The sequence below is a fragment of the Pristiophorus japonicus genome, chromosome 7, assembly GCF_044704955.1.
Source record: "Pristiophorus japonicus isolate sPriJap1 chromosome 7, sPriJap1.hap1, whole genome shotgun sequence".
NCBI classification, from domain to species: Eukaryota; Metazoa; Chordata; class Chondrichthyes; family Pristiophoridae; genus Pristiophorus; species Pristiophorus japonicus.
Genome location: NC_091983.1, coordinates 28,728,245 through 28,755,700, shown reverse-complemented (window position 1 = coordinate 28,755,700; position 27,456 = coordinate 28,728,245). Strand labels below are relative to the sequence as shown.

Sequence of the window (27,456 nt, the reverse complement as noted above, 5' to 3'; positions counted from 1 at the left end):
CTGGAGACAGATCGCAAACCCCTAACGTCCCTTTTGGCTGATGACAAGGCCATAAATGCGAATGCATCAGCCCGCATACAGAGGTGGGCACTTACGTTAGCCGCCTATGACTACGCAATTCGACACAGACCGGGCACTGAAAACTGCGCCAATGCACTCAGCAGGCTCCCACTAGCCACCACTGAGGGGGCAACTGAGCATGATACTGAGATGGTCATGGCTGTTGAAGCTTTCGAAAGCAAAGGCTCACCTGTGACAGCCCGTCAGATTAAAGTCTGGACAAATAAAGACCCGCTACTGTCTTTAGTTAAGAAATGTGTCCTGAATGGGTACTGGGCAGCCACGTACGGGGCATGCCCTGAGGAATTTAAACCGTTTCATAGGCGCAAGGATGAACTCTCGATTCAGGCCGATTGCCTACTGTGGGGAAACCAAGTAGTTATGCCCCAGAGGGGCAGAGAGGTGTTTATCAGAGAACTTCACAATGAGCACCCGGGCATTGTCATGATGAAGGCAATTGCCAGGTCACATGTTTGGTGGCCAGGGATAGATGCAGACCTGGAACTTTGTGTTCGCAGGTGCAACACGTGTGCTCAGCTGGGCAACGCACCCAGGGAAGCCCCCCTTAGCCCCTGGTCCTGGCCCGCCAAGCCATGGTCACGCATCCACGTGGACTACGCAGGTCCTTTCATGAGAAAAATGTTTTTGGTTGTAGTAGACGCCTACTCCAAATGGATTGAGTGTGCCATTTTAAATTCAAGCACATCCTCTGCCACGGTAGAAAGTCTACGGGCAATGTTCGCCGCCCATGGTCTACCGGATGTCTTGGTCAGGGACAATGGCCCATGCTTCACAAGCACTGAATGGCTGGCAATGGAATCAACCATGTCAGAATGGCACCGTTCAAGCCGGCCTCAAACGGCCAGGCGGAACGAGCAGTGCAGATAATCAAACAGGGGATGCTCAGAATCCAAGGGGGTTCCCTACAAAGCCGCTTATCACGCCTCCTGTTGGCCAATAGATCCCGACCACACTCGCTCACAGGGGTTCCACCCGCAGAGCTGCTAATGAAAAGGACACTCAAAACCAGGTTATCCCTTATACACCCTGCTATGAAAGAAATTGTTGAGAGCAGGCGTCAGTCACAATGTGACTATCATAACAGGAATACGAGGGCGCGATGTATTGATGTCAATGACCCTGTTTTTGTCCTTAATTATGCTGCAGGATCCAAATGGCTTGCAGGCACTGTGATTGCCAAAGAGGGGAATAGGGTTTTGGTATTTAAACTTACCAATGGACAAATCTGCCACAAACTCGTGGATCAAACTAAAAGGAGGTTCAGCAACCCCATAGAAGAAGCAGAGGAAGAACACAATGTAGAGTTTACTCCACCACAGGTGACCGAACACCGGAACCAAGCGGAGGAGAGCCCAGTCACTGTGGGCAGTCCGGACAGGCCTGAGGCACCGCAAACAGCAGACACTCAGGCCAGCGCCCAACAACCGGAGCCCCAACTCAGGCACTCTATAAGGGAGTGTAAACCACCAGAGAGACTTTGGGGGGGAGGTGATGTCATATATTCAACTATCATTGTAACCCATGTATAAGCTGACCTAAGTTGTGCACCTTGAGAACATTGACCACAAGGGGGTGAACTTGTGGGAGACTCTTCTAATCTGGACTTTCAGGTATAAAAGGGGAAGCTCCACCCACCTTCATCACTTGAGGTCTTGGTAATAAAGGTAACTGGTCACAGAGTGACCTTCTCTCAATTATGGGCCTCGTGTGCATTTATACTGTATAGTAAGAACATATCAGTATGTGTACATCACATTTCTTGATTGTATGATTCTGCCTCAAATAGTGAACAGGAAAATCTTCAGAAATACATTTACAATTTTATTATCCATAGCAACCAGAGGAATTCTAATCCCAATTCCCAATATAAAGAAATAGCGCGAGGAGAAAATTTGGAATTATTTTAACTGCTAATATCGAACACCTTATCTTAAAAAAAAGTTAAAACAACCACAAACTAGAACTTTCCAAACAAAATCAGAGCTGTCTCCTTTTTTAAGAAAAAAGAACTGCCTATTTCTCTTCCCAAACCACAGAAAGATCAATGGAAACCCTGGAGAAATGGTATAAATGACCAAAATAATAATTGAGCCAAAAATATTACACATCATCTGGTCTTCTCAATGCAGCCTTTAAATTATGCCCATTTAGTTTAAGAAACGAATGTCATTAAAAAAAGAAACATTCACATCAAAATGTTAGAAAGCTAGGACCCGAACTTGGTCGAAGCCAAGGCCCACCCAAGTGCCACCCAAAGGACTGCCGATGGCCACCGAGAGACTGGGCGGTACTTTGCCGGGAAGATTCCACTTAAAGTGGTGGCAGTACCGCCCGGCGGCAAAATAATGGCTTACGCCATCAATCTGGGTGGCAGTGGGTGGGAACTCTCAATCTCGGCGGCAAGGGCTCTTGCCGCCCAAATGCCGCCAATGATGGAGTCAGGACCAGGGAGGGTGGAAGACCCGAAAATAAAAATCATTACAAAAAGAAACACCGGAACACCTTCAGGGGATCCCATCCAAGTAAGTGTTGTAAAAAAAAAATGTTTTAAAGATGTTCACTAACCTTTTCTTGCAGGTCTTCGTACTTACCGTCGGGGTTTGACCTGCCTCCACACAGCGGTCCTTCCTCCTGCTGGCGCCGACTCCTACCTGCACCAATCTGGCAGCTTGCACTATTTGGCCGCCAGCAGCCGTCAGTGGGCGGTTCCCGGCGGTACTCCCTTCCCACCCACTCCAGCCCAAGTGGAAACTGGCACAGAGGGGAGACCGGAGGCAAAACGTGGCAGCAGTCGGCGGTAAGGCCACCAATATCGGGGCCCTAATGTCACGCCAAAATTCCATTACGTTTCATTCAAGACAAAATAGGGGAGATTTTCCTAGCTCTGCACTAGATCATGTAAGTGGAGCAAATATCGGAAAATTGGACTGGTCGGAGATTGTAAAGGGATTTCATTTAAATGGAAGTAACATTGGGCGAGTTTCTTTTCAGGTGGCGCTCTGACCAGCCTGATTTTCTCTGCCGAGGCAATCCAGGGTGAAGACCAAAGTAAATCTCCCCTAATGTGTTTCCATTGTACTACACAATGCATGACATACTGCTTTGAAATTTTTTTTTAAAAGGCTACGCTCTCAATTTGCCACGTGCATGTTATTTTGCTATGTATAATGAAGAGAGCAGAGAAATATTTAATGTAGGAAGCATGCACCATTAAGTTTGTTTTATTGTTTTAAAGGTGGTGCAAGTACTATTGCTATTGCGCTGTATGGTACTCTGGGTCTTCACTGAGTGTTTGACAGCCATTGAATAATGAAACGTATTAAAAAGAATGATATATTTGTAGGAATTTTATGGCAATCTGATCACAAGAAGGAAAGAAGAAACACAAAGGAGGCCATCCGATGGGCTGTGCTGGAAGGTTTTGATTGACAATACAAATTATAGCCTGATCTTTCTTAGTAAATTCCATGATCAGATTCACTGGTTTCTAATCAAAGATAAGTCAGATTTCATTCCGACATTGTGGGATTCTAACTGTTTTCAAGGTTTTTACTAATGTTTTGTGGATCAAATTTTTCAATTGCAGCCATGTTCTTCATAAATCGGTGACCTTGGATCATGATGTTCAAATTCCTCCCTGTGCATCTTTTAAGGCATTCATTAATGCAGTCTGTCTGCTCTGGTAGTTATTAAAAAATCTTTTGCAATATTTGGAAGAAGAGTAGGGAGTTCACCCAATGTTCTGACCAATACCTTCCATCAACAAGCACCACCAGAAATAGATTAATTATTATTCATCTTGCCACGAACAAAATGGCTGGCACTTTCACCTATACAACAACAGTCAATACACTTCAAAGTAATTTGTTGTATGTAAAGCATTTTGAGATGTTTCTGAAAGATATGAAAAGGTATTCTATAAATGCAAGTTTCTTTTCTTTATTATCATGTGTAGGAATAATTTTAAAAGTTTGTATTATGATTTCCACCAGTAAATTAAGGGTATGGCAGATTAGTGGTTATGTCACTGGACTAGGAATCCAGAGCCTTGGAATAGTAATTCATGAACATGTGTTCAAATCCTATGGCAGTTTGAGAATTTGGGGGGAGAAATTCAGCATGTTAATGCTCCCAGTTAGCGCCTGGCGGGGGGCGGTAATGGGGCACTCATGTAGTAAGCTACGGCGGTGCGAATCCCACACCTGTCTTCCTGATCTGGTCTGGCCTGGTGACTCCAGTCCATCAGCAATGTGGCTGATTCTTAACAGCCCTCTGAAGTCTAGAAAGCCCCTCAATTGTATCAAACTGCTACGAAGAATAACAAGATTAAAACCGGACTGACACCGCACGGACTGTAGTGAAGAAGGCTCACCACCACCGCTCAAGAGCAACTCAGGCTGTGCCATAAATGATTTTTCCTGAATTTAAGAAAAAAATCTTCCTGAACTTTACCATTGTTTTCTTAGCAAAGATCTGGTCTTGAAATGCACATGTATTGCATCTGTGATGTCAATATGCTCACTGTATGCTATGCGTGCCATGGTGCTATCATGGATTTTATGCGCGTATACCTTTGGATCTGATTATTGCCAGGAAAAAAAATGAGGGCTGTGGAATTTGGATTTTTTTTAAAGGGATCTGTATTATCTTTAGGTACTGCTCGAAGGACAATAACCTTTGTACTGCAGAAAACACCAGTCTTTCATTCCTAGTTACTGATAGAGGAGCGACATCAGTGCACTGATAGTTACTATGTTGATCGTCCCCTGATGACTGAGGTCATCAATCAAAGCCTGACTCGGGTCACACACGAGGCATTGTTCACTAAAAGCACGATCGCAACTGTACCTTTCTGCACAAATCGTCAACAAATATTATTATTCCACTATCATAGTGGCAGGTAAGTATTTGGAGCCACAAAAATAAACAACTTTACTTTGAATTTAAAAAGCTATCCAGGGGATAATGATCATCAGATGACGCCCCCATAAATGTAGTATACGTGATCTAAGTGAATTACCGTGGGATTTCATTTTGCTTGACGGCACTTATCTTTCAGATTTCTTGAGTTTTAGCAATGTTTGGCATAAAAACTCTTTTACTGATTGTCGCAGAATTTATTTTAAGGGGTCAACTTCTATCATGTGATTTTCTCCTGTATTTAACACTAAAAATGAAAACTGAAACAAAAGGCAAAAAAAAAATCCTGGGCTTAAACATGGCAATTAAAAACTTAATTTTAAAGATCTTGGGGCTGAAATTGTCCCTTTCCTAAAGGCCTGTTACCACCACAAATGGGCGGCCACAGTGCGGAGTTTTCCCGGCGGTGCCCCGATCCTCCCCTTACCACTCGCTGCTGCCGATCGGTGTTAAGCATGTCATCACCGTGTGCGCCGCTGATCTAATCTGCCGACGGCGACATTCCACTCGGAAAATCTTGGGCCCGCCCGGTGGTGCCAAAACAAGCTTTTTCCCGGTGGTCCAATGAGGCTGTGGCCTTCTGCAGTGGCGTTGCGGCTTCCCTTAAAGGGGAGGGCTCACTGCCACCATGTATTTTTTTGTCGGCCGCTGCCATGTCAGCCCGATAATTATGCTCCCGGGTTCGGCTGGTCCGCCAACAGGCAGCCTGTCACCCTCTCTTGGGTGCAGGCCGCTGGCCCGGCCGAAACCCTCCCTGGTGGCCCAGTGGGCCAAAGTTTAAAAATCGCGATAGCTTTCCTCTTTAAGTGAAAGGGGGAGCAGTGGTGACACGGCGCTGTGATGACGTCATCGTGGCGGTGACTCCGCACCGCCCCCAACATCCGCCTCTCAGTTGCTGTCACCACCGCGTCTTCGCTCCTCAGGTGTCATCACCGCCCTCATTTACACCGACATCCGAATCAAAACTAAAAAAACAAGGAGCGGAATTTCGCGAAAGAATCGACCTGAACTGCAGCTGCAGTAAGAAACCATCAAAACGGGTGGGAGTGCCTCATTTCAGGCAGTTGGCAATTTCTACCCCCTTTAGTTATGTGCTATAACAATTTATGAAGCATAAATATTTCCAACATTTTAAATGAAACAATTTAGTCTCCTGATGTAGTCCAATAGTGCAAATTTTGAAAAATAATATGACGAGAATCACCCACACTAACATTACAATATTTCCTAGTGTTTATAGGCATTAACTTAAATATTTATGCATAACACAGACAAGGCAATTGGATAAAAACACTCATACCATTGTTAACAATGATATCTGATAGTAATTTATTTCTACAATAGCTCAAAAGCAAAGATCATCCTTTGATTCACAACTTCAAATCATTGGCTCTGTCAATTGATAGTATAGGTTGAGCTTCTCTTATCTGGGACTCCCTTATCCAGCACCATTCGCAGCCGCCGGGTGGAGCATGCGGAGAACTCCGACATGCACGCCCCCTACCCCTCCCCCAGGTTTCCCATTCCCTTTGTAGGCACAACGGTGATACCTTTCCTTTATTATTTAATTAAATCATTCACCTAAACAGAAGATCCACACATTTACTAGAAAGAAAGTGACCAGCAGTAGCAGAAGCCCCCTCAACCTAGAACACCTCCGGGCTCGCTCGGCCCGCCGACACCTTGGGGCCCGTCGACAACTCCAGGACCGATGGCCCACCGACACCTCGGGGCCCTCCAACAACTCGGGGCTCGACAGCCCTCTGAAAACTCGAGGCTCGACGGCCCTCCGACACCTTGGGGCCCTCTGACAACTCAGGGCCCGACGGCCCTCCGACACCTCGGGGCCCTCCGACACCTCGGGCCCGATGGCCCTCCAACACCTCCGTGCCCGCCAATATCTCAGGGCCCGACAGCTCTCCGACACCTCGGGGACCAACGGCCCGCCAACACCACACTGATGGAAATTCCAATACAAATTGTTCAGAAAATGTTTTGAAAGTACTTACCTTTTTAATATTTTGGATCAGCTAACCATTCCATAGATTTTGAGAATATCCTAAGTCTAGAACTCTAGAGTAGTTTGGTCTCCAATGTGAGATGAGACTGACTGACTGTCTGACTGACAGTCGTTCCAGCCAATCGGTGCACATACACACTGAAAACACGTGACCTCCCCTTATCCGGAAATATCCTTCATTCAGAACAGGCCAGGTCCGGAGGGTGCCGGATAAGGGAGGTTCAACCTGTACTGCAACAGGAGGTCATGCGTCATTTTCCTTCAGATAGGCCTTCCCTTTGTTCCAGGCAACTCTGTGCCTAAAAGGACTAATAGGATCCAGTCTTACAATGCTCTATATTCATGATTTGTGCACCCAGATTAAACTAAGGTAACATTATATTTGAACAAGTGAAAAGAATCAGAGGAACAAAGGAGAATGGGAAATAGTATAATACCGTATTAAATAGTCATGTGTCAAATTCTAGAAAAATAAATGTCATTAATGTTCAATTATTATACACATTAAAAATCCATCGAATTAACAATGATTATTTGTAAGAATGCTCATTAAGATTCTATAACGAAATTTCAAGTGTAAAGATATAAAAATGTAAGACAGTTCTATATAAATTAAGAATTACTTATCAACAGTCTGAACTATTTGTTTATGTAGAATTATAATTAAGACTTATGGGGAGCTAAAATTGATCTTTGGCGGTACGGGCAATAAGCTCACACCCGGCGTGAAAATTAGGCAAAGTGTAAAACAGGCTGACGATTCGTTATCGTCTGATTTGCACCACTGCTGAAGGCCAATTTCACTCCTACGGTATCTGAAGAAAGGAGCAATAGTTGAATTTCTAATTGGTATGTCTTAATTGTACTTACAGGCCGTCCTGCCATTCCATCCGATCCTGGGAGACTGGCCTTGCCAGGTGCTCCCTAAAAAATAAGAAACACAAGGTTATTTTTGTAAAACTTTTCATGATTTATTTACAGGACTTTTAATGATATAATCCAAACCATTTTCCACAGAGGATTACCCCCATCACCAAAGCTAAATAAAGTTATAATATTGAACAAATAGTATAATATGTGTCAGTATGTGTCAGTAGCAAACCACACTCATCAGGACATTTTACTCCACATTTATTTTCCGATGTCATATTGGTTATCAATAGTTATTTGGTTTGGGAAAAGTGTATTTTATCAGTAGTGGTCAATAATATTGCAACATCTCAACAGCTGCATTGTCTGAGATCTGCTCACTAAATACAGACTGCCGACCAAACCAGGGATCCTCTACGGTATGGATTAACACTACATAACATATTAGGCCAGATTTTATTGTCAAAATGGCTAATGGCGTTATTTATGCACAAAGGGTACAGGGAAGAATCTGAAAAAAATTCTAAATCTGGAAAAGTGACATCAGATAAATGGTGGAGCCTGAGGAACTACAGCAAAGTACTTAATTTATTTCATAACTAAGTCAAGTATACAATTTGTTATATAATTAAGTTTAGTGTTTAATTAATGAATCAGATCTAGTTGGATAAAATTAAAATTAACTAAATAGATGATAATAACATTAAAAGGATCTGAATTTTAATTGAATTAAAAGCTGACATATATAAATAATAAATAAGAGTTAAGTAAATAACAAAATAAAGGAGCTAATAAACATAAACAAGGAGCAGAACAAAATAAAAGTGTGGGAACTGGAGCAGTTTAAAAAGGAGCTGCTAATTTTAATTTAATTTTATTTCAATAATTAAATTATCAAAACAAGGTTGGCAGTGCAGGTGGTGTGCCTGAACTGTAGCATGTGGGAGTTTGTGATGAGTATTGTGATCCTGGACAATCACATCTGCAGTAAATGTCTGCAACTTGAGGAACTTCAGCTCAAATTGGAATATAGCAAACGTCACCTTGCTATTCAAGAAAGGAGGGAGAGAAAAAAGAGGGAACTATAGACCAGTTAGCCTGACATCTGTAGTAGGGACAATGTGAGAATCTATTATTAGTGACATGGTAACAGGGCACTTAGAAAATCATAATGATTGGGCACAGTCAACACGGATTTATGAAAGGGAAATTGTGTTTGACAAATCTGTTAAGAGTTTTTTGAAGTTGTAACTAGCAGGGTAATTAAGGGGGAACCAATGGCTGCTTGGATATTACATAAAATTAAGGCTGATGGGATTGGGGGTAATATATTAGCATGGATTAAGGATTGGTTAATGGACATAAAACAGAGAGTAGGAATTACTGGGTCATTTCAGGTTGGTAGGCTGTAACTAGTGAGGTAATGCAAGGATCAGTGCTTGAGCCTCAGCTATTTACAATCTATGGGGGCAAAATTGCCCTGCGCCCGATTGAGGTCGGTAACCTTCTGGGGCCAGAATATTCCGCACCTGGCACAGAAGTCCCACCCTCGCTACGGAATTGCCCTTACTACCCCTCAAAGGAAGCAGAGCACAATCTCGTGCGCTCCACTTCCTTTGGGGGCGGTAACCAGGGTGCTACTGGGGCGCTGAAGGAAGCGCTATGCGGATACTCTATGTAGCGCTGCCGCGACACCCTACCCTACCCCTTCGATTAAAGGGAAGGGCCGCTGCGCACTCTGCAAGGCTTCTGATGGCCTCCACTATCAGCCATGAACTCATTGAATGGCGGTGCAGGCTAGAAGGGCCGAATGGCCTACTCCTGCACCTATTTTCTACTAGGCCACCAGGTCAGCGTGCGACCAGGCCTGCAGCTCGCCATGCAAAACGGAGTGCCGGGCTGCATGATGGTGACCCAGATCATTCAAGGGCCACCATCATAGAGCCGACCCAAGAGTCGGCAGACAAAAAAAGATGGCGGCCCATGGCACTGGTGCTCTCCCCTTTAAGGAGCACCCCAAGAGCTGATGTCTGCCGGTTTTGTGACCCGCGAAGCTGGCATTGACATCTGCTCGTGGCCCGGGGGGGCAATTTTCCCCGCGGGGCGTTAAGGGGTTGGCGTGGGGTAGTGAGGGGTTGCCGCACACAGCGATGAAAGCCTCCACAAACTTCCAGGTGATTTCCTAGAAGGAGATAGCGCCCCCCTATCCTGGGCGAAAAGTGTCCTGCACCCCATTAGCACCCCCGGAGCTGCTAAATGGGCTATAAAAAGGGGCAATTTCATCTGCTATATCAATGACTTAGATGAGGGGACCAAATGTAATGTACCCCAGTTTCTCTAATCTCTTGACGTAACTGAAGTCTTTCATCCCTGGTACCATTCTAGTGAATCTGCTCTGCACCCTCTCAAAAGCCTTGACATCCTTCCTAAAGTTTGGTGCCCAGAATTGGACACAATACTCCAGCTGGGGGTCTAATCAGTGTTTTGTAAAGATTTAGCATAGCTTCCTTGCTTTATATTCTATGCCTCTATTTATAAAGCCAAAGATCCCTTATGTTTTTTTCACAGCCTTCTCAACTTGTCTTGCCACCTTCAAAGACTTGTGTACATACACCGCCAGGTCTCTCTGTTCCTGCACACCCATTAAAACAACAAAATCTGACTCATTATCTTTACATTGGCCAAAGCGGGCAAAGTTGAAAGAGTCTGATATGATCTTCCAGACTTTCACTAAACACATTTCACCAGCTCTCTGCCTTGGACAGAACACTACATAGTGCATTAAATTTGTTTATAGCTACATTGCACTCTCTTTAACTGACCCTTCATGAAAATAATATTTGATAAATAAACATAGCTTGGTATTCTAATTGTTTTCCTACTGAATCGCCAACATTTGTCTTTCTTCAAATTAATTATATCTTAAAGCTCAGCAATAGCATTTTATAGCTGTTGTAAATTTTGGCTACTTCTTACTATGTAACACTTTTTTGTAACAACCTAATACTCCCTTAGAGCCGTGGTTACAGTTTTATGACTTACTTACTGCAGCCAATTGAAGCTGAAGTCAATGGAAATAAAAATTGGGAGCGATATAAAACGGGTTGCCGATTCGCTATCACCCGTTCAAAACTATCGCACAAAGTACAAATTACCCTCAACTAATAATGACAGTACTATAAATATTATAATATTACAATATTTGTCAGATAAGTAATAAATGCTGCATTCTGCTTCTTTTCTGAGCCAAACATCACTTCTTACACTGCTTTACATCTGACAGTTGGTGCTCTGGGCTGCTTCCATAACATAGTCCCCTTTTGTGGGAACAGGTCGTTAGCCTGACTCATAACTCCCTACCAGATGGCGAGATGCAATGGGACATCCCATCGGACGCGAGTAGCCCCGCTGGATGTCAACTCAGCTTTGGGCTGCCGAGTATCAGCGCTACAATGGGGGTGGAAACACTCCGCTCCCATCGGACGCGAGTATTCTCGCTGGATTTCAACCCAGTATTCAGAGACTCTTGTCTCTACTCACCATCTGGATTTTGGGTCAAACCTTCTGACTCAGAAGCAGGACTGCTATCACTGAGCTAAGGCTCATCAATTAATGCTCCCTAAGTTTAAAAAATTCTTCTGCACATGTAACAATTAGGAAAGATAAAACTCTGCCTGAGAGATAATGAAGCACAGTCCTTGTGGAAAAAAATAAAGTAACTAAAACATATAATTCCATACCGCCCTGGGGGCGCAACCGACCCGCATTTCGAGGCCATAAACTCCAAAATAAATGTGAATTATCAAATATATGAATATATATTTTGTAGATATGTTGACTTATTACAGTTCATTCATCACAGATATAAATTTCTCTCAGTTCCGACTATATGTCAAGCTAGAATCCAGACACACATTCTGACACTCACCTGAAAACTTTGGATGAAGAATCAACAACGTGGACTGGATTTCACCTTGACAAATAAATTCTCTGATGTGGCTGCTGAGTGCTGTTAAATGTTTTGTCTCCATTTTATCAGCACAAACCATCTAAATGTGCATAATATGAGTTTTCATTCACTTTTCCTCCTCTACATTCTCATTAATTTACTGGTCCATGTAATTGAGCATTAGCCAATATAGGATGAAGAATCCATCTGTGCACTAAGTATAATGAAATCGGAAACCTGTTTATAGAGAATGGCCGGAAATTTCTCCAGGCAGGCAGGGGCTTCCGAGGCAAGCAGACTTTAACAGCAAGGCCTAATTTGCATGTGAGGCCTCTGATTCCTATGCGCAGCCAACCAGATTGAGAGGCTGACTGGCTGCGGGCAGTAGGCCTACAGATGCTTGGGGTCGGTCTTGGGTGGGGTGCGGAGTAGGTGGTACGCATTCGTCATTGGGGATTGCAGATGGGGAGTCAGCATCGGGGATCGCGAGAGCGGTTCTGGGGGTCCGCATTCGGTATCGGGGATAATGGGAGGGGTGTTGGCATTGGGGATGGGTGGTCGACATTGGGAACTGGGATGGGGGGAGTCGAGATCAGGGATCGTGGGGGGGTGGCCGACATCGCGGATCGTGGGGGGCAGGATCCGGGATCGCAGGGTGGTCGACGGGGGCGAGGGTGGTTGATTGGGGATCGGCAGGGGTTTGATATCTGGGGTGTGGTTGGCCAGGGATCGACAGCGTGGTGGACAGCCAGAGATTGGAGGGAATGGAGGATTGTCGGGGGGGTGCGTTGGCCGGAGCATCGACAGAGGGGGAGAGAGGATCAGGGCCAGCTACCAGAAGATTGTGGCTGACCTCAGCATTATTGGTGGGGTGAGGGGAGGCATCATGGTTAAGATCAGAAGGCTGGGGGAGGCTGATTGGAGGCCTCATGAGGCGGTCTTCAATACGGGAGGTGGGTTAGGCAGGGACCCTGGACCCAGAATGTCGGTATAAAATCACTTAGCTCCTGGATGCAGCTGTCCCCGCCTCGGTTTAGCTGCCGGGTTTCACAAATTGTGTGAAACCCATCCACAGACAGCTAAATTCAAAATGGAGGGGGAAAAAGAGGCTTCCAGCCTCATTACAATATTTAAATTAAGGTAACACCGTTCCCCCCTGCCCATCCCCCTCTGGAAAAACTGGATGTGGGTGGGTGGGAGTCAGGATCAAGTCGGGAATCCTATTTTTAACAATTTAACTGCCCCCACACTCCAAACCCACCTGTTTTTTTAGGGAAAAATTCCAACCAATGTGTTTATAATTTCACCAAACATAACAGACAGAAAAACCTTTCCACATGGTGTTTGGTTCACAAATCATTTATTTTATTGCTGTTTGTGGGACCATGCTGTGCACAAATTGGCTACATGTTAAACTGAATAACAACAGAAACTAGACTTCAAAAGTAATTCATTGGTTGTGAAGTGCTCAGTGACGTGTCAAAGGGGTTATATAAATGCAAGTTCTTTCTTTCTCTGTGATACAATAAATGGGGTATTGGGAGAGAATTGAATTACAAACTTCACAAACCTTTGGGCCAGGTACTCCAGATAAGCCATTTTTTCCACTTTCACCTCGATGTCCCTATGAAGTAAAAAAGTGTTATTGCAATTGTATTACTGTTGACACTTTACGCTGATAAATTGCAACATCAAACATTTGTTCATTTAAACTTACAGGAGGTCCACGTAATCCAGGATAACCATGGGAACCTTTGTCACCTTTTGAACCCTTGAACAAAAAATTGTATTAAAATTAGTTTTTAAATTTGAAGCAACAGGTTAAAAGTTTTTATCTTAAAAATGTTTTAATGATTTCACATGTACCTTTATACCCTCAAAACCATGCAGGCCTGGTTCTCCTTTGAAACCTTTAGGACCCTGAAATGCAAATAAAATGTGTGATATTCGACAAGAAATGTGTCTCATAATAAAATAACAGTCCTCAATATAAAAATTACAAGATCACTTGATAGGAGTTATTCCTTTGCAGAGCATCATTAAATAGGCTTTCAGGTCTGCAGTATATATTTTTATTGACAAAATATTCTATTCCAGCCTGATCAAATATGTATTTGTATGTAGAATTCAAAGGACTTAAGTGTTTACTACAACAGCAGGCCATCATTAATAAACAGAGTGCAGCTAATAAATATCTTGGAATGTTTATTGATGTCCAGAAGGCTTGTGTGTAATTATTTATTGGTAGTTAACACTGGCAGACATTACAGCTACAGTAACTGAATAAATTTGGAAAAAATACTTAATCGCCTTTGCATTACTGGTTAGGGTGGTGGGGGGGGGGGCGGTGGGAGGGGGGGGGCGCAATTTCCTTCTAAGCAATAGATTGTCTCAGAATGGTACCAACTTAAATGGATATTATGGGGATGCGTTTATATGCAACAGAAAAATGCTCCAATTGGATCCCCTTGATCACATGACCTGATTGCTGATTGGTCCCCTTGGAGGATAAGACATACCCAGCAGTTTCTCTGGAATGTATAATTAGAACCACACTGCCTACGTAATCAGTGACTTTGAAAAGTATAATTCGAGCCATTCTGACTGCCGACTCCAGACAGGAGAGAGCTCACTTACACAGGATAAGACCTCCCACCCGTCCACCCTGCCCAAGTTCCTGACATCCCCACCAGCACAAGTTTATGGCTCATCCCAGCCCAAGTTCCTGTCCCCCCCATCCCAGCCCAAGTTCCTACCGCACCCCCCCCGAGCCCAAGTTCCTGGCCCCTCCAGCCCAAGTACCTGTCCCATCCCAGCCCAAGTTCCTTCCCCATCCCAGCCCAAATTCTTGAACTTACTTCCCCCCCACCTCCACGCCATAGATGGTGCAATATATGTGGGTCACAGATTGTTAACAGGTTTATTGGGTATGAAGTGAATAATGACAGTGTTTTGACTTCTGGATTTCACCCACTCCAATGATGTCACTTGTCACACACACACTGAGCTTTCCAAGAAATTGGGTGTGGTTGTAAAGGGTGTGGAGTTGGACAAGCGTGATCCATCTTCCCTGTGTTCCCTCTCTCTCTCCCCTCTGATTCCCTCTCCCCATCCCCTCTCTCCCTCCCCAGTCTCTGTCTCTCTCTCCCTCCCCAGTCTCTCTCTATCTCTCTCCCACCCATCTCTCTCTCCCTCCCTAGTCTCTCTTTCCCTCCCTAGTCTCTCTCTCCTTCCCTAGTCTCTTACCCTTCCTCCCCAGTCTCCTTCCCTCCCCAGTCTCTATCTCTCTCCCACACCAGTCTCTCTCTCCTTCCCTAGTCTCTCTTTCCCTCTCCAGTCTCTCTCTCCCTAGTCTCTCCCACTCTCCCTCCCCAGTCTCTCTTCCTCCCCAGTCTAAGCATCTCTCCCTCCCCAGTTTCTCTCTCCCTCCCCTTCCCAGTCTCTCTCTCCCTCCCTAGTCTCTCACTCTCTTTCTCTCTTTCCCCCAGTCTCTCTCTCGCTCCCCAGTCTCTCACTACCTCAGATTTTTTTCTCTTCCAGAAGGCCGCGGAAATGTTCATGTGGATAATCGCAGTGATATTTTAGGCAAAAGTCTAAATTAGCAAAGCAACGTGGTTGGTGGCAGCATAGCAGCTCCGGGCTCCTCAGCAAAGCAACATGGTCAGCAGCAGCTCTGGGCTCCTCATGATCCTCACGGGCACACTTCCAGTTTCGGGTTCGAGGAGTCTGAGCAAGCGCGGGAGAAAAGGGGGCGGAGTCCAGGGCAGTCGTGCGCATTCGTAGCACATCGGGGGTGGAGTCCAGGGCGCGCATGCGCGCACAAAAAACTGTTGCAAATAATCACTCTGATATTATGGCACTGTGGTCCACTTGGAATTGCTGTTATTGAAATAAGTTTTGATCAGTGGCAAGGTCTGAGAACAAGGGGGAGGGAGACCGCGCACTTAGGCCTAAAAGGATATTGTTACTGTAAACAGCTAAGATAATTCACTGACAATGGTAGAAAGTGGATTTCAGTATCAAGCCAACCTAAGAATCTAAGTTGCAAGAATCAATTTCTGAAGCCAATAATTTTAATTTTGCCTTAATAAAAATTACCCTTATGTTAATTCAGATCAAGGAATAAGATGTAGTATAATGTGGATAAATGTGAGGTTATCCACTTTGGGGGCAAAAACATGAAGGCAGAATATTATCTGAATGGCGGCAGATTAGGAAAAGGGGAGGTGCAGCGAGACCTGGGTGTCATGATTCATCAGTCACTGAAGGTTGGCATGCAGGTACAGCAGGCGGTGAAGAAGGCAAATGACATGTTGGCCTTCATAGCAAGGGGATTTGAGTATAGGAGCAGGGAAGTCTTACTGCAGTTGTACAGGGCCTTGGTGAGGCCCCACCTGGAATATTGTGTTCAGTTTTGGTCTCCTAATCTGAGGAAGGACATTCTTGCTATTGAGGGAGTGCAGCGAAGGTTCACCAGACTGATTCCCGGGATGGCAGGACTGACATATGAGGAGAGACTGGATTGACTGGGCCTGTATTCACTGGAGTTTAGAACGATGAGAGGAGATCTCATAGAAACATATAAAATTCTGACAGGACTGGACAGGTTAGATGCAAGAAGAATGTTCCCGATGTTGGGGAAGTCCAGAACCAGGGGATATAGTCTTAGGATAAGGGGTAAGCCATTTAGGAATGAGATGAGGGGGAACTTCTTCACTCAGAGAGTTGTTAACCTATGGAATTCCCTACCGCAGAGAGTTGTTGATGCCAGTTCATTGGATATATTCAAGAGGGAGTTAAATATAGCCCTTGTGGCTAAAGGGATCAAGGGGTAAGGAGAGAAAGCAGGAACGGGGTACTGAAGGAATGATCAGCCATGATCTTATTGAATGGTGATGCAGGCTCGAAGGGCCGGATGGCCTACTCCTGCACCTATTTTCTATGTTTCTATGTAAAAGAGGCAAAAGAACTTATATGTGATTTAGTTATGCTTCCATTGTTCAATATAGCTTTTTGTAGCATTACAGTTATAAACATAGTAAGTTAGTGTCCTCCAATATGAAAAGATTAATAAATCTTCTGCATGACTTACCCTAGGGCCTTCTGGTCCAGATAGTCCTGGAAAACCTGGAACTCCTCGTTCACCCTGGCATAATTAAAAGATGATTTTATAAATCAAACTTATTCATTTCAATTAAATTACTCAACCAGAGAAAATTAATTTATATTACTGTACAATTATAAATTAATTCTGTTTTTAGTCCACTTCACCTACCAATCTTTGTATATATGATTCTAGAAATAATTTACACTAGATGTTTGAAGACCCCAACCTAAGTAACCAACATATTTCTTAATAAAACTATTTTAATTATACTGAAATATTTAAAGATTTAATAAGCTGAATATAAATTATTTTTGTGTAAAATATCTATTATTATACTTGCTATCAAACAACAGCTCCACTGATTATATCATGAGTTGATTCTCAGTCATATGCCTTACATTATCCATTCAGCTCAGGATATTATTTGATGGAACACATCCTGCAACCATTTGGCAATTTGGTTGAATTTGCAAATTCTGGATTCTACATATTTTGGTGTAGGCTTTAATAAATAACTCAGTAGTAGAATTTATGAGGAGAGAATTCAGAAACTGGAACTATTTACACTGGAACAGTGAAGGCTTGGAGGAAAATTATTGGATGTTTTTAAAATTCTGATGAGTTTTGATAAAGTGAGTAGGAAAATACTGGGGCCGAAATTGGATTTATCCTGCTTTTTGTGGACAGAACACATGTGGACAATTCTCCACCTTGCCAGTGTTGTAGTTATACTGGAATAGCTTGGCTAGAGACACAACTAGTTCTGGAGCACAAATCTTCAGCACTGCAACCAGGATGTTGTCAGGGCCCATAACCTTTGCTGTATCCAACGTGCTCAGCTGTTTCTTGATATCACTTGGAGTGAATCGAATTGTCTGTAGACTGGCTTCTGTGATGGTGGGGACCTCAGGTGCAGGCCAAGATCAGCCGCTCAGTACATCTGGCTGAAAACGGTTGCAAACCCTTGTCATTTGTACTCATGAGCTGAGTTCTGCAATCATTGAGGACGAGGATGTTCATGGAGAATCCTCCACCCATTAGTTGTTTCATTGTCCACCACCATTCACGACTGGATGTGGCAGAACTACAGAGCTTTGATCTGATCCATTGGTTGTGGGATCGCTTAGCCCTGTCTATAGCATGCTGCTTCTACTGTTTAGCATGCATGTAGTCCTGTGTTGTAGCTTCACCAGATTGGCACCTCATTTTTAGGTCACCTGGTGCTGCTCCTGGCATGCTCTGCTACATGCCTCATTGAAGTAGGGTTGGTCTCCTGCCTTGATGGTAATGGTAGAGTAAGGGATATGCCAGGCCATGAGGTTACAGATTATGGTGGAATACAATTCTGCTGCTGCTGATGGCCCACGATGCCTCGTGGATGCCCAGGTTTCAGCTGCTAGATCTGTTCTGAATATATCCCATTCAGCACGGTGGTAGTGACGCACTACAGGATGATCACTCCTTCCAGTGCTGTCATGGACAGATGCATCTGCGACAGGTAGATTGATGAGGACAAGGTCAAGTAGGTTATTCGCTCATGTTGATTCTCTCACCAACTGCCGCAAGCCCAGGCTGGCATATATGTTCTTCAGGATTCGGTCAGCTCAGTCAGTAGTGGTGCTACCTAGCCACACTTGGTGATGGACATTGAAGTCCCTCACCCAGAGTACATTTAGTGCCCTTGCTACCCTCAGTGCTTCTTCCAAGTGATGTTCAACATCGAGGAGTACTGATTCATCAGCTGAGGGAAGGCGGTAGGTATAATTAGCAGGAGGTTTCCTTGCCCATGTTTGATGTGATGCCATGAGACTTCATGCTGTCCGGAGGCATTGTTGAGGACTCCCAGGGCCACTCCCTCCCGACTGTATACCACTGTGCCGCCACCTCTGGTGGCCTGTCCTGCCGGTGGGACAGGACATACCCAGGGATGGTGTTGGAGGAGTTTGGGCCGTTGGCGGAAAGATATGATTCTGTGAGTATGACTATGTCAGGCTGTTGCTTGACTAGTCTGTGGGACAGCTCTCCCAATTTTGGCACAAGCCCCAGATGTTGATGAGGAGGACTTTGCAGGGTTGACTGGGCTGGGTGTGCTTTTGTTGTGTTTGAATCCAATGCCTAGGTGGTCCATCCGGTTTTATTCTTATTATACTTTGTTATTGTGGTTTAGTACAACTGAGTGGCTTGCTAGTCCAATTCAGAAGGCAAGTAAGAGTCAACAACATTGCTGTAGGTCTATAGTCACATATAAGCCAGACCAGGTAACGACAGCAGGTTTCCTTCCATAAAGGACATTAGTGAACCAGATGCGTTGTGAGCCTTCCTGTGAACTGCTGAGTACCACTAGTCTCATCTGCATATATCAGAGTGAGAGTCTGTGGTGTAGCAGCTATGAGTTTCCATAGCTTGCACTGTTAATACACGGAGGGTAACTTAGAAGGAAATTAATGAGATGCAGCAGCTGCCAGGGATCGTCTAGTATAAGTAAGGAAATTATGAGCTTGAGGAACTTGGATACTTTAAACACTGATTTCTACAGTTTTGAAATCCTTTTTAAAGCATTTTCTTGCCATTCTGCCAACACAGTACTTGCTTCTCATAGGGTCAGACCACCAGAAGATTTTCAGACGACCACCCACCCCTTTAGTTCCTACCCATAATCAGGGTTTCTGCGTACCAGGTACAGTATATCCATTCCTTTATGGAGGAGAAAGAGCACCACAGTATGGAACAAAGGTGACTCAAGCAGCATTTACTGCAAGACATATCACAATATATGTAATCACTGAAAACTTCTCTTCTGTGAAACAGTCTACCTTTGATACCACATCCTGACATCATTCTTGCCCAATTTCAAATAAAGGGACACTTCTTCAAACCACTACCCGTCCGACCACATGTTAACACATCAGCCCTCTTTGCTCCTAAATGACTATGCCAGTCATCATCCTCTAAGTGAAGACAACAGCACCACAAAAGGTTCCCCACTTTTTTGTATGATTCTAAGCTCCATTAATAAAAAAGTACCATGACAGTGCACATTCTATTTTACTGTAGTAAATTCCAAAGTGCACACAAGCAGCCTACTCTATCTTAACACCATGCTCTCCTGGGTGCCTACAAGTGCCTTTTTAAAAAAAACATATTCTCGTGCTTTAATCTAGGTACCACCTTAGAACCAGGGTTGCGAGAGATGGTTCTCTGCTTATACTCTACTAAAAGCTTGTGGGATTGAAGTGTCCCTCATCTTACAGAAGCTGGTTTCTATCAGGGAAGTGTTACTGGCTGCATCTCTGGAGCTTGCTTAAGGTCAGCCTGATTTTGCCTCCCACATTCTGCTGCCATTGTGTTCTAAGCGGAAAAGCTGGAGGCTTAGAATGTGCTGCTTGTCCTCAAAGAGGATGAGTGGTCGATGTGGAGGGAGAAGAGAACATAAATAGGGTCTTTCCCATCATTGTGCCATGTGGCTCAGTGCAGAACAGTCTCATCTCTGAATGGGTTCAAGTCCCACTCCAGAGACTTGGGCACATAATCTAGGCAGACACTTCAGTGCAGTACTGCAGTAGTCTTTTGGATGAGATGTTAAACTGAGGCCTCATCAGCCCTCTCAGGTGGATGTAAAAGATCCCATTTTGAAGAAAAGCAGATGAGTTTTTCCCACTGTTCTAGCTCATATTTATCTTCAATCAACAGCACTAAAATAGATTACCTGGTTATTATCTCATTGCTATTTGTGGGACCTTGCTATGCACAAATTGGCTGCCGTGTTTTCCACATAACAACAGTGACAGCATTTCAAAAATACTTAAAGCACTTTGTGACGTCTTGAGGTTGTGAAAGGCGCTACAGAAATGCAAGGTTTTTTTACCTTTTTACTTTCTACCTCAGAAACTGCTGGGATTTCTGGAGACAACGGCAGTAAGCAGAGCAATGGGGCAACATATATTTGCGATGGGTGGTGAGAGAGAAATTAGAGTCCCCGGCAAGAACACGGTGGTAGCCCTCATCGATCAATATTCTCTCGTTTTCCTGCGCTATCCCGCACCAAATCATGGAGAAAAATCCAGCTATGTTAACCAGGGACAATGGGCTCAATTTTCCCGGGTCATTTGCACTGTTTGTTTGGCGTGCGCCATTTTTTCTGGCGTGATTATTTAATTCAAAGTTTCCCCTGGAATCTGCGCCGGTGTAACTGCTTCAGTTACGATTTTTCTATGTAGGGTTTTTTTTTACGTCATGTCTGTGCCAGTTTTCATCATTTTTCGCAGTTTGCACCAAAAACTTTTATCCTAGGTTGGCGTATCGGGCCAATCCTGAAAAACCTTCTGGTGAGTTAATAAAAAGCAGCGCACATTGAAAAATTGCCGCTGAAAGACACCATTGTTTTTCATCGAAGTTTTTGAAGAGAGTCTCCAACACTTGAAATATCCATAATAAAGTTCAACTTTTTTTTACCTTTCAACGGAGTACATGGAAGTTTTCATTTTTTTTTAAACTCACGCCACCACCAAACGTCTTCAAGCAGGGCTGGAGTGGGGTCGTAGCGTCGGCCGTCAGAATCGGCCCTGCGCCCGGACACAGGGGCTCAGCTGGAAAACAAGCCTGAGGGGGAGCGGGGGGAAGAGGAGGCGATCGGAAGGCTTCTGCACTGAGCCCGGGGAGGGAGGTGCCGATCGGAAGGTTTCTGCATGGAGTCTGGGGGGGGAGGTACCGATTGGAAGGCTGCTGCACTAGGCACAAGACTGCAATGAGTTTGGAGGAGGGAGGGTGAGAAAGGGAGAAGTCACAAGACTGCAATGAGTAGCAGGAGGGGTGGAGGGGGAAGTCACAAGACCTGGATGTGGTCCATCCATACAGACCTTGGGGAGAGAGAACAAAGAACCTGTCCTGCCTGCTGTGTTAATAATAGAACAAATAATGAAAATGATTCAGATTTAATGTAAAATATATTTTATTCAAAAGCTTAACAAACAGTTCTTTGTACTTAACTTCACTTTAATAACATTATTCTTGTATCAAACTTTAAAGTTTTCAGTTAAGATCACTTACAAACTTTGATCACTTAAAAACTTTAAGATCGCTTAAAAACTTTAAGATCACTTAATAACTTTTAAACTTGTAAATTTACATAAAAGTCTTTTAATTTGAGAACAACAGAATAACAATAATAATAACAACAGCAGCAGCAGCAGCAAAGAAAGGCTGCACCTATCTCTCCTTATTCTAAGACTGCCCGCCATGCTTGTTCTTGGTGACTCCACCACCCCTGCCCGCCGGCGGTGGCGCAGTGTTTCTGGGGTTGGTACCAAGCTTATTCTTTCAAAGATCTCAGGTGGTGCACACTTCTTGTGGGGGGGGGGGAGGGGCGGCAATGTGGAGGGCCCAGGCGGCAAGGTGGAGGGCCCAGGTGGCAAGGTGGAGGGCCCAGGTGGCAAGGTGAAGGGCCCAGGTGGCAAGGTGGAGGGCCCAGGCGGCAAGGTGGAGGGCCCAGGTAGCAATGTGGAGGGCCCAGGTGGCAATGTGGAGGTCCCAGGTGGCAAGGTGGAGGGCCCAGGTGGCAATGTGGAGGGCTCAGGTGGCAAGGTGGAGGGCACGGGTGGCAAGGTGGAGGGCACAGGTAGCAAGGTGGAGGGCCCAGGTAGCAATGTGGAGGGCCCAGGTGGCAATGTGGAGGCCCCAGGTGGCAATGTGGAGGGCCCAGGTGGCAAGGTGGAGGGCCCAGGTGGCAATGTGGAGGGCCCAGGTGGCAAGGTGGAGGGCCCAGGCGGCAATGTGGAGGGCCCAGGTAGCAATGTGGAGGACCCAGGTAGCAATGTGGAGGGCCCAGGTGGCAATGTGAAGAGCCCAAGCAGCAATGTTGAGGGCCCAGGTAGCAATGTGGAGGGCCCAGGTGGCAATGTGGAGAGCCCAAGCAGCAATGTGGAGGGCCCAGGTAGCAATGTGGAGGGCTCAGGTGGCAATGTGGAGAGCCCAAGCAGCAATGTGGAGGGCCCAGGTAGCAATGTGGAGGGCCCAGGTGGCAATGTGGAGAGCCCAGGTGGCAATGTGGAGGGCCCGGCTTGGGGCTCTTCAGAGGCTGGTGTGTGGATTGGAGTGGGAGTGGCAGTTGATTCTGTCAATGGGCGCGGGGTCTGGAAGTGTTCCCTTATTGCAGCAGCCAACTCCAACATACCGTTCCTCTTGCGCCCTGACAGTGTCTCAACGACCTGCAACATTCTCTCCCTCATGTTGAACAAAAGTGTCTCAACTATCTGTGGCATTCCCTCCCTCATGTTCAGTGATAGTGTTTGCACCATCTCTGACATTCCCTCCCTGATGTTCACTGACAGCGCATCAGCTACCTGTGACATTCCCTCCTTCATGATCACTGACATGGTTTCAGCTGACTGAGATATTCCCTAAAATGGTCCCGGACATCATTCCTGTTTCTCGTGAGATTGCTATTACTTCTCCGGACAGTTCTGCTATCTCATCACCCACCCCACTGATGGTGTCCAGGAGTGATCACGCAAGGTCAATGTTCTCCCCACTCATTGCCATCATCTGAACCACATCTGTTAGATACTGCACCTCAGGAGAGTGCGGTTGAGCTCTTCTTCCCCTACTCGCCATGGCTGTGGCTCGCACCCCACCACTGGGACCTGCAGCCTTAGAAGTTATGGCCCTGGTTGTACCTTGTTGCACCACGCCACTGGAACCCGCAGCCTCGAAAGGTGGGGCCCTGGGTATGCCTTGCTGCACCACACCACTGGAACCCGCAGCTTCTGAAGGTGGGGCACTGGGTGTGCCTCCCTGAACCCCACCACTGGGATCCGCAGCCTCGGACATTGGTAAGGCATTCCATGGTTTCCTAACACTCAAACCGCTAGTCACGCAAGGGGTTGGCATCTCAATGGGCGGCACCTGCACCTCCACCAAAGTCAGTAAAACAGTGGGGGCTTCATCCATTTCCATTCGCTCCCCTTCCCACTCCCCCCATGCTCTTGGTCTAGAGGGTGGGATTGGAAAATGTTCTCCTCTTCAGGCTCGTCCTCATCTGAATCTTCTTCTGTATCGTCAGGGTTGGCCTCAAATTCTGTAAAATATAACGGAACACAGACAAATGATTAGCAGTAGAGGAGGGGCAGGGTGGGCAGCATGAGTTAGGCTCACACAGCGCAGGCAGCAGGCTGATTTGAAGGACCACGATGAAAGATAGCACATTGCATCAACTGAAGCGTAACTGATGGAAACATCCCCATGAACCGAAGCATGGCTATCCCATGCAGTACTTAACATTTAGCAAAGCCAAACTGTGGAATTTGCAGGACTTACTCTCTCCCTCGAGTGTGGGCCCAGCTTATGCAGTGATGGTTAATTTCCTCCAGGCAGGACCCAGCAAAGCAATGGTCCAATGGTGGCAGTGGCTGCAGATTTGCCGGGCCTCCTCCTGTTCGAGTTCTTTCCCTTTTATTATGTGCCACCTTCCTCTGCAAAGATAAAAATGCAACTTTTTAGAGAGGGTGTCTTTCTGCTGGGTGGGGCATATACAGCTGATCACATTTACAATTGCAATTCCATTGCATAAATAAAAATATTACTTACACTAACGACTTGACCAAGGTCCTGCCACTTCTTTTTACACTGGATTCCAGATCTTGTGGTGGTCACCATTGCATAGTAATCTTCTGCAACTTGATTCCAGCGTTTCTTCATTTCAATAATTAGTGCCTGCACTTCATCTGTAAGAAATTCTTCGTCCTTGCACCACATTGTATCTTGTATTGCTGTGGATCCTATTTTTCCAATGCTCTCACGCAGCATTTCTTTTACACAACTGGCTCTTTAAAAATGGCCGATTGCCAATCCGGAGCAGTACTGTGCATGCATGTCCATTGAAATAACGTCAAAAACTTCACTTTTTTTGTCGCGCATGTGCAGAAGGTGTGGCGTCGTTTTTTGGTGCAGACAGCTCCCCCCCGCCCCCCCAAATCCCGAGCTGACTGGACACGCTGCGCGGCGCCAAATTTGAATTATACAACGGGGAAACTTTGACAAAATATTTCTGCTGCATTTCTGGCTAGAAAAATGAACGTAATTCTGGAAATATGCCAGAAAACAGGCTTGGGCAAAATTGAGTGGCATGGAATTACAGTATAAATGTTTTCTCTGGATCAGGAACTCTATGAAATGGTGGTCAATTGTAATCGGTTTAGCACATTGAAATATTATGCTTGAATTAGAATGACATTACACTCTACTGATTCAGACATAATGAAAATATGCATTAGATAAGGAAGCTGTTTATATCAGACATATGTACGTAGATTTGTACGCATCTACTGATCTTCTGCAACTTGGTTCCAGCGTTTCAGCTTCAGCTGGGAAAAGCTAAACATGTCAGCTGAAAATGTAACTGGAAATACTGTATCTTGGCTTGTGGTATGAAAGGTACATTGAAAAGTTATGAATTCAATTACAATGAACAAAGTTCAAGTAAGTGTACTAATTATTACCATATAAAATGTGAAACATTTGCTGTACAATTCAGCAACTGTATGTATCTTTTTCAATGATTTCTGTGCAATGGTTACAATTCATTACATGATATACATTGTTTTTACATTTCTACATCTCCAGTTCCACATCAAACATTCTTGAAATGTTAAAGCCAACAGCTGTTTGGCTAAATCACAGTCCAAATATTGAATGTGGAACAGTAAAGAGAGTAAATTAGGAGAAAGGCTTGGAAAATACAACCAGCTTGAAAAAGAGCCTAAAATAGAACTATTTAACCATAATAGGGAAACGTTTTAAACACAAGTTAATCTTCTGTGACCTTGCGCATGAGAATCCAAATTCATTCTGGCCTGTTGTAACTGATAGCACACTTCCAGCCAGCACCCGAACCAGGAGACTCAAGGCTCAACAGTAATTGGATCTCAGACTTCATTGCAATGTTGTTAGTGAGCTGCAGGCGCCTACAGAGGCAGCTCGCCATGGGATCAATGTCGATCGGCTGCCTCACCTCACCATAGACTCCTGACCCCATGAAATCATGAGCAAGAAAACCTCCTCTTTATTACCACCTATCTCCCTCTCTCAGCTGATGAATCAGTACTCCTCCATGTTGAACACTAGGGGTAGCAAGAATGTACTCTGGAGACTTCAATATCCATCACAAAGAGTGACTCGGCAGTACTACCACTGACCAAACTGACAGAGCCTTGAAGAACATAGCTACCAGATTGGGCTTGTAGCAAGTGGTGAGAGATTCAACACGAGTGAATAACCTACGTGGACCTCATCCTCACCAATCTACATGTCACAGCTACATCTGTCCATGATGGTATTGATAAAAATGATCACCACAAAGTCCTTGTGGAGACCAAGTCCCATCTTCATACTGAAGACATCTTGTGATTTGGCAACCACCATGCTAAGAGGAATAGGAACATAGGAAAAGCAGTAGGGCATTCAGCCCCTCGAGCCTGTTCCATTCAATTGGATCATGGCTGATCTGTGTCTCAGCTCCATTTATCCGCTTTGCTTCCATAACCCTTAATACTCTTGCCTAACAAAAATCTATCAAGACAGATTAAGAACAAGGCTGAGCATCCGTGAGGAGTTGTGCGCCAGCAGTAGCATCATTAAAACTGTATTCCACCACAATCTGCAACCTCATGGCCTGCATATCCTTCACTTCTCCATTACCATCAAGCCAGTCAACCAACCCTGGTTCAATGAAGAGTGTAGAAGAGCACGCCGGGAGCAACACCAGGAGTACCTGAAAATGAGGTACCAACCTGGTGAAGCATGCATGATAATCAGTGGAAGCAGCATACCAGACAGAGCTAAGCGATCCCACAAACAATGAATCAGGCCAAAGTTCTGCCATCCTGCCACATCCAGTCGCGAATAATGGTGAACAATTCAACAACTAACAGGAGGAAGAGGCCCAAGAACAGCCCCATCCTCAATAATGATAGTACCCAACAACGTGTGTAAATGACAAGGCTAAAGGGTTCAGCCAGAAGAGCTGAGTGGATGATCCTTCTTGTCTCATCCTGCAGTCCACTCCATCACAGATGTCAATCCTCAGCTGATTGAATTCACTCCACATGTTATCAAGAAATGGCTGAGTGCACTGGATACAAAAAAGGCTATGGACCCCATCAATATCCTGTATGTAGTGCTGAAGAACTGTGCTCCAGAACTAGCTAAGCTGTTCCAGCAGAGCTTGGCTAGTTCTGGCGCACAACTCCTCATGGATGCTCAGCCTTGAGCTATAGGCCTCTACCCGACAAAAAGCAAAACAAATCTAACCCGGTCAATTAAGCCACCATTGTGTCCTTTAAGCTGCACAGCCGCGCGGCCGTACACCAGTCCAGGGGTCCCACGCAGCTGGTGAGATGGCTTTAAATTGGAAAAAATGCACATGTGCAGAATGGCTCTACGAGAAGGATGAACAATCCGTGGCTAACTAAGGAAGTTAAGGATGGTATCAAATTGAAAGAAAAGTCATACAATGTC

General features: G+C 45.0%; 1 protein-coding gene across 1 annotated transcript in view; it reads right to left on the bottom strand.

Moving 5' to 3' along the window:
• Positions 1-27,456, bottom strand: part of LOC139266575 (collagen alpha-1(XXI) chain-like) — a 463,005-nt gene that overhangs the window by 246,905 nt on the left and 188,644 nt on the right. The window contains exons 11-15 of the mRNA XM_070884170.1: positions 16,933-16,986; positions 13,707-13,760; positions 13,558-13,611; positions 13,411-13,464; positions 7,892-7,945 (exon numbers count right to left, since the gene is read on the bottom strand). Of these exons, the coding sequence (XP_070740271.1) occupies positions 7,892-7,945; positions 13,411-13,464; positions 13,558-13,611; positions 13,707-13,760; positions 16,933-16,986 (270 nt within the window). The remainder of the gene's footprint in view (positions 1-7,891; positions 7,946-13,410; positions 13,465-13,557; positions 13,612-13,706; positions 13,761-16,932; positions 16,987-27,456) is intronic.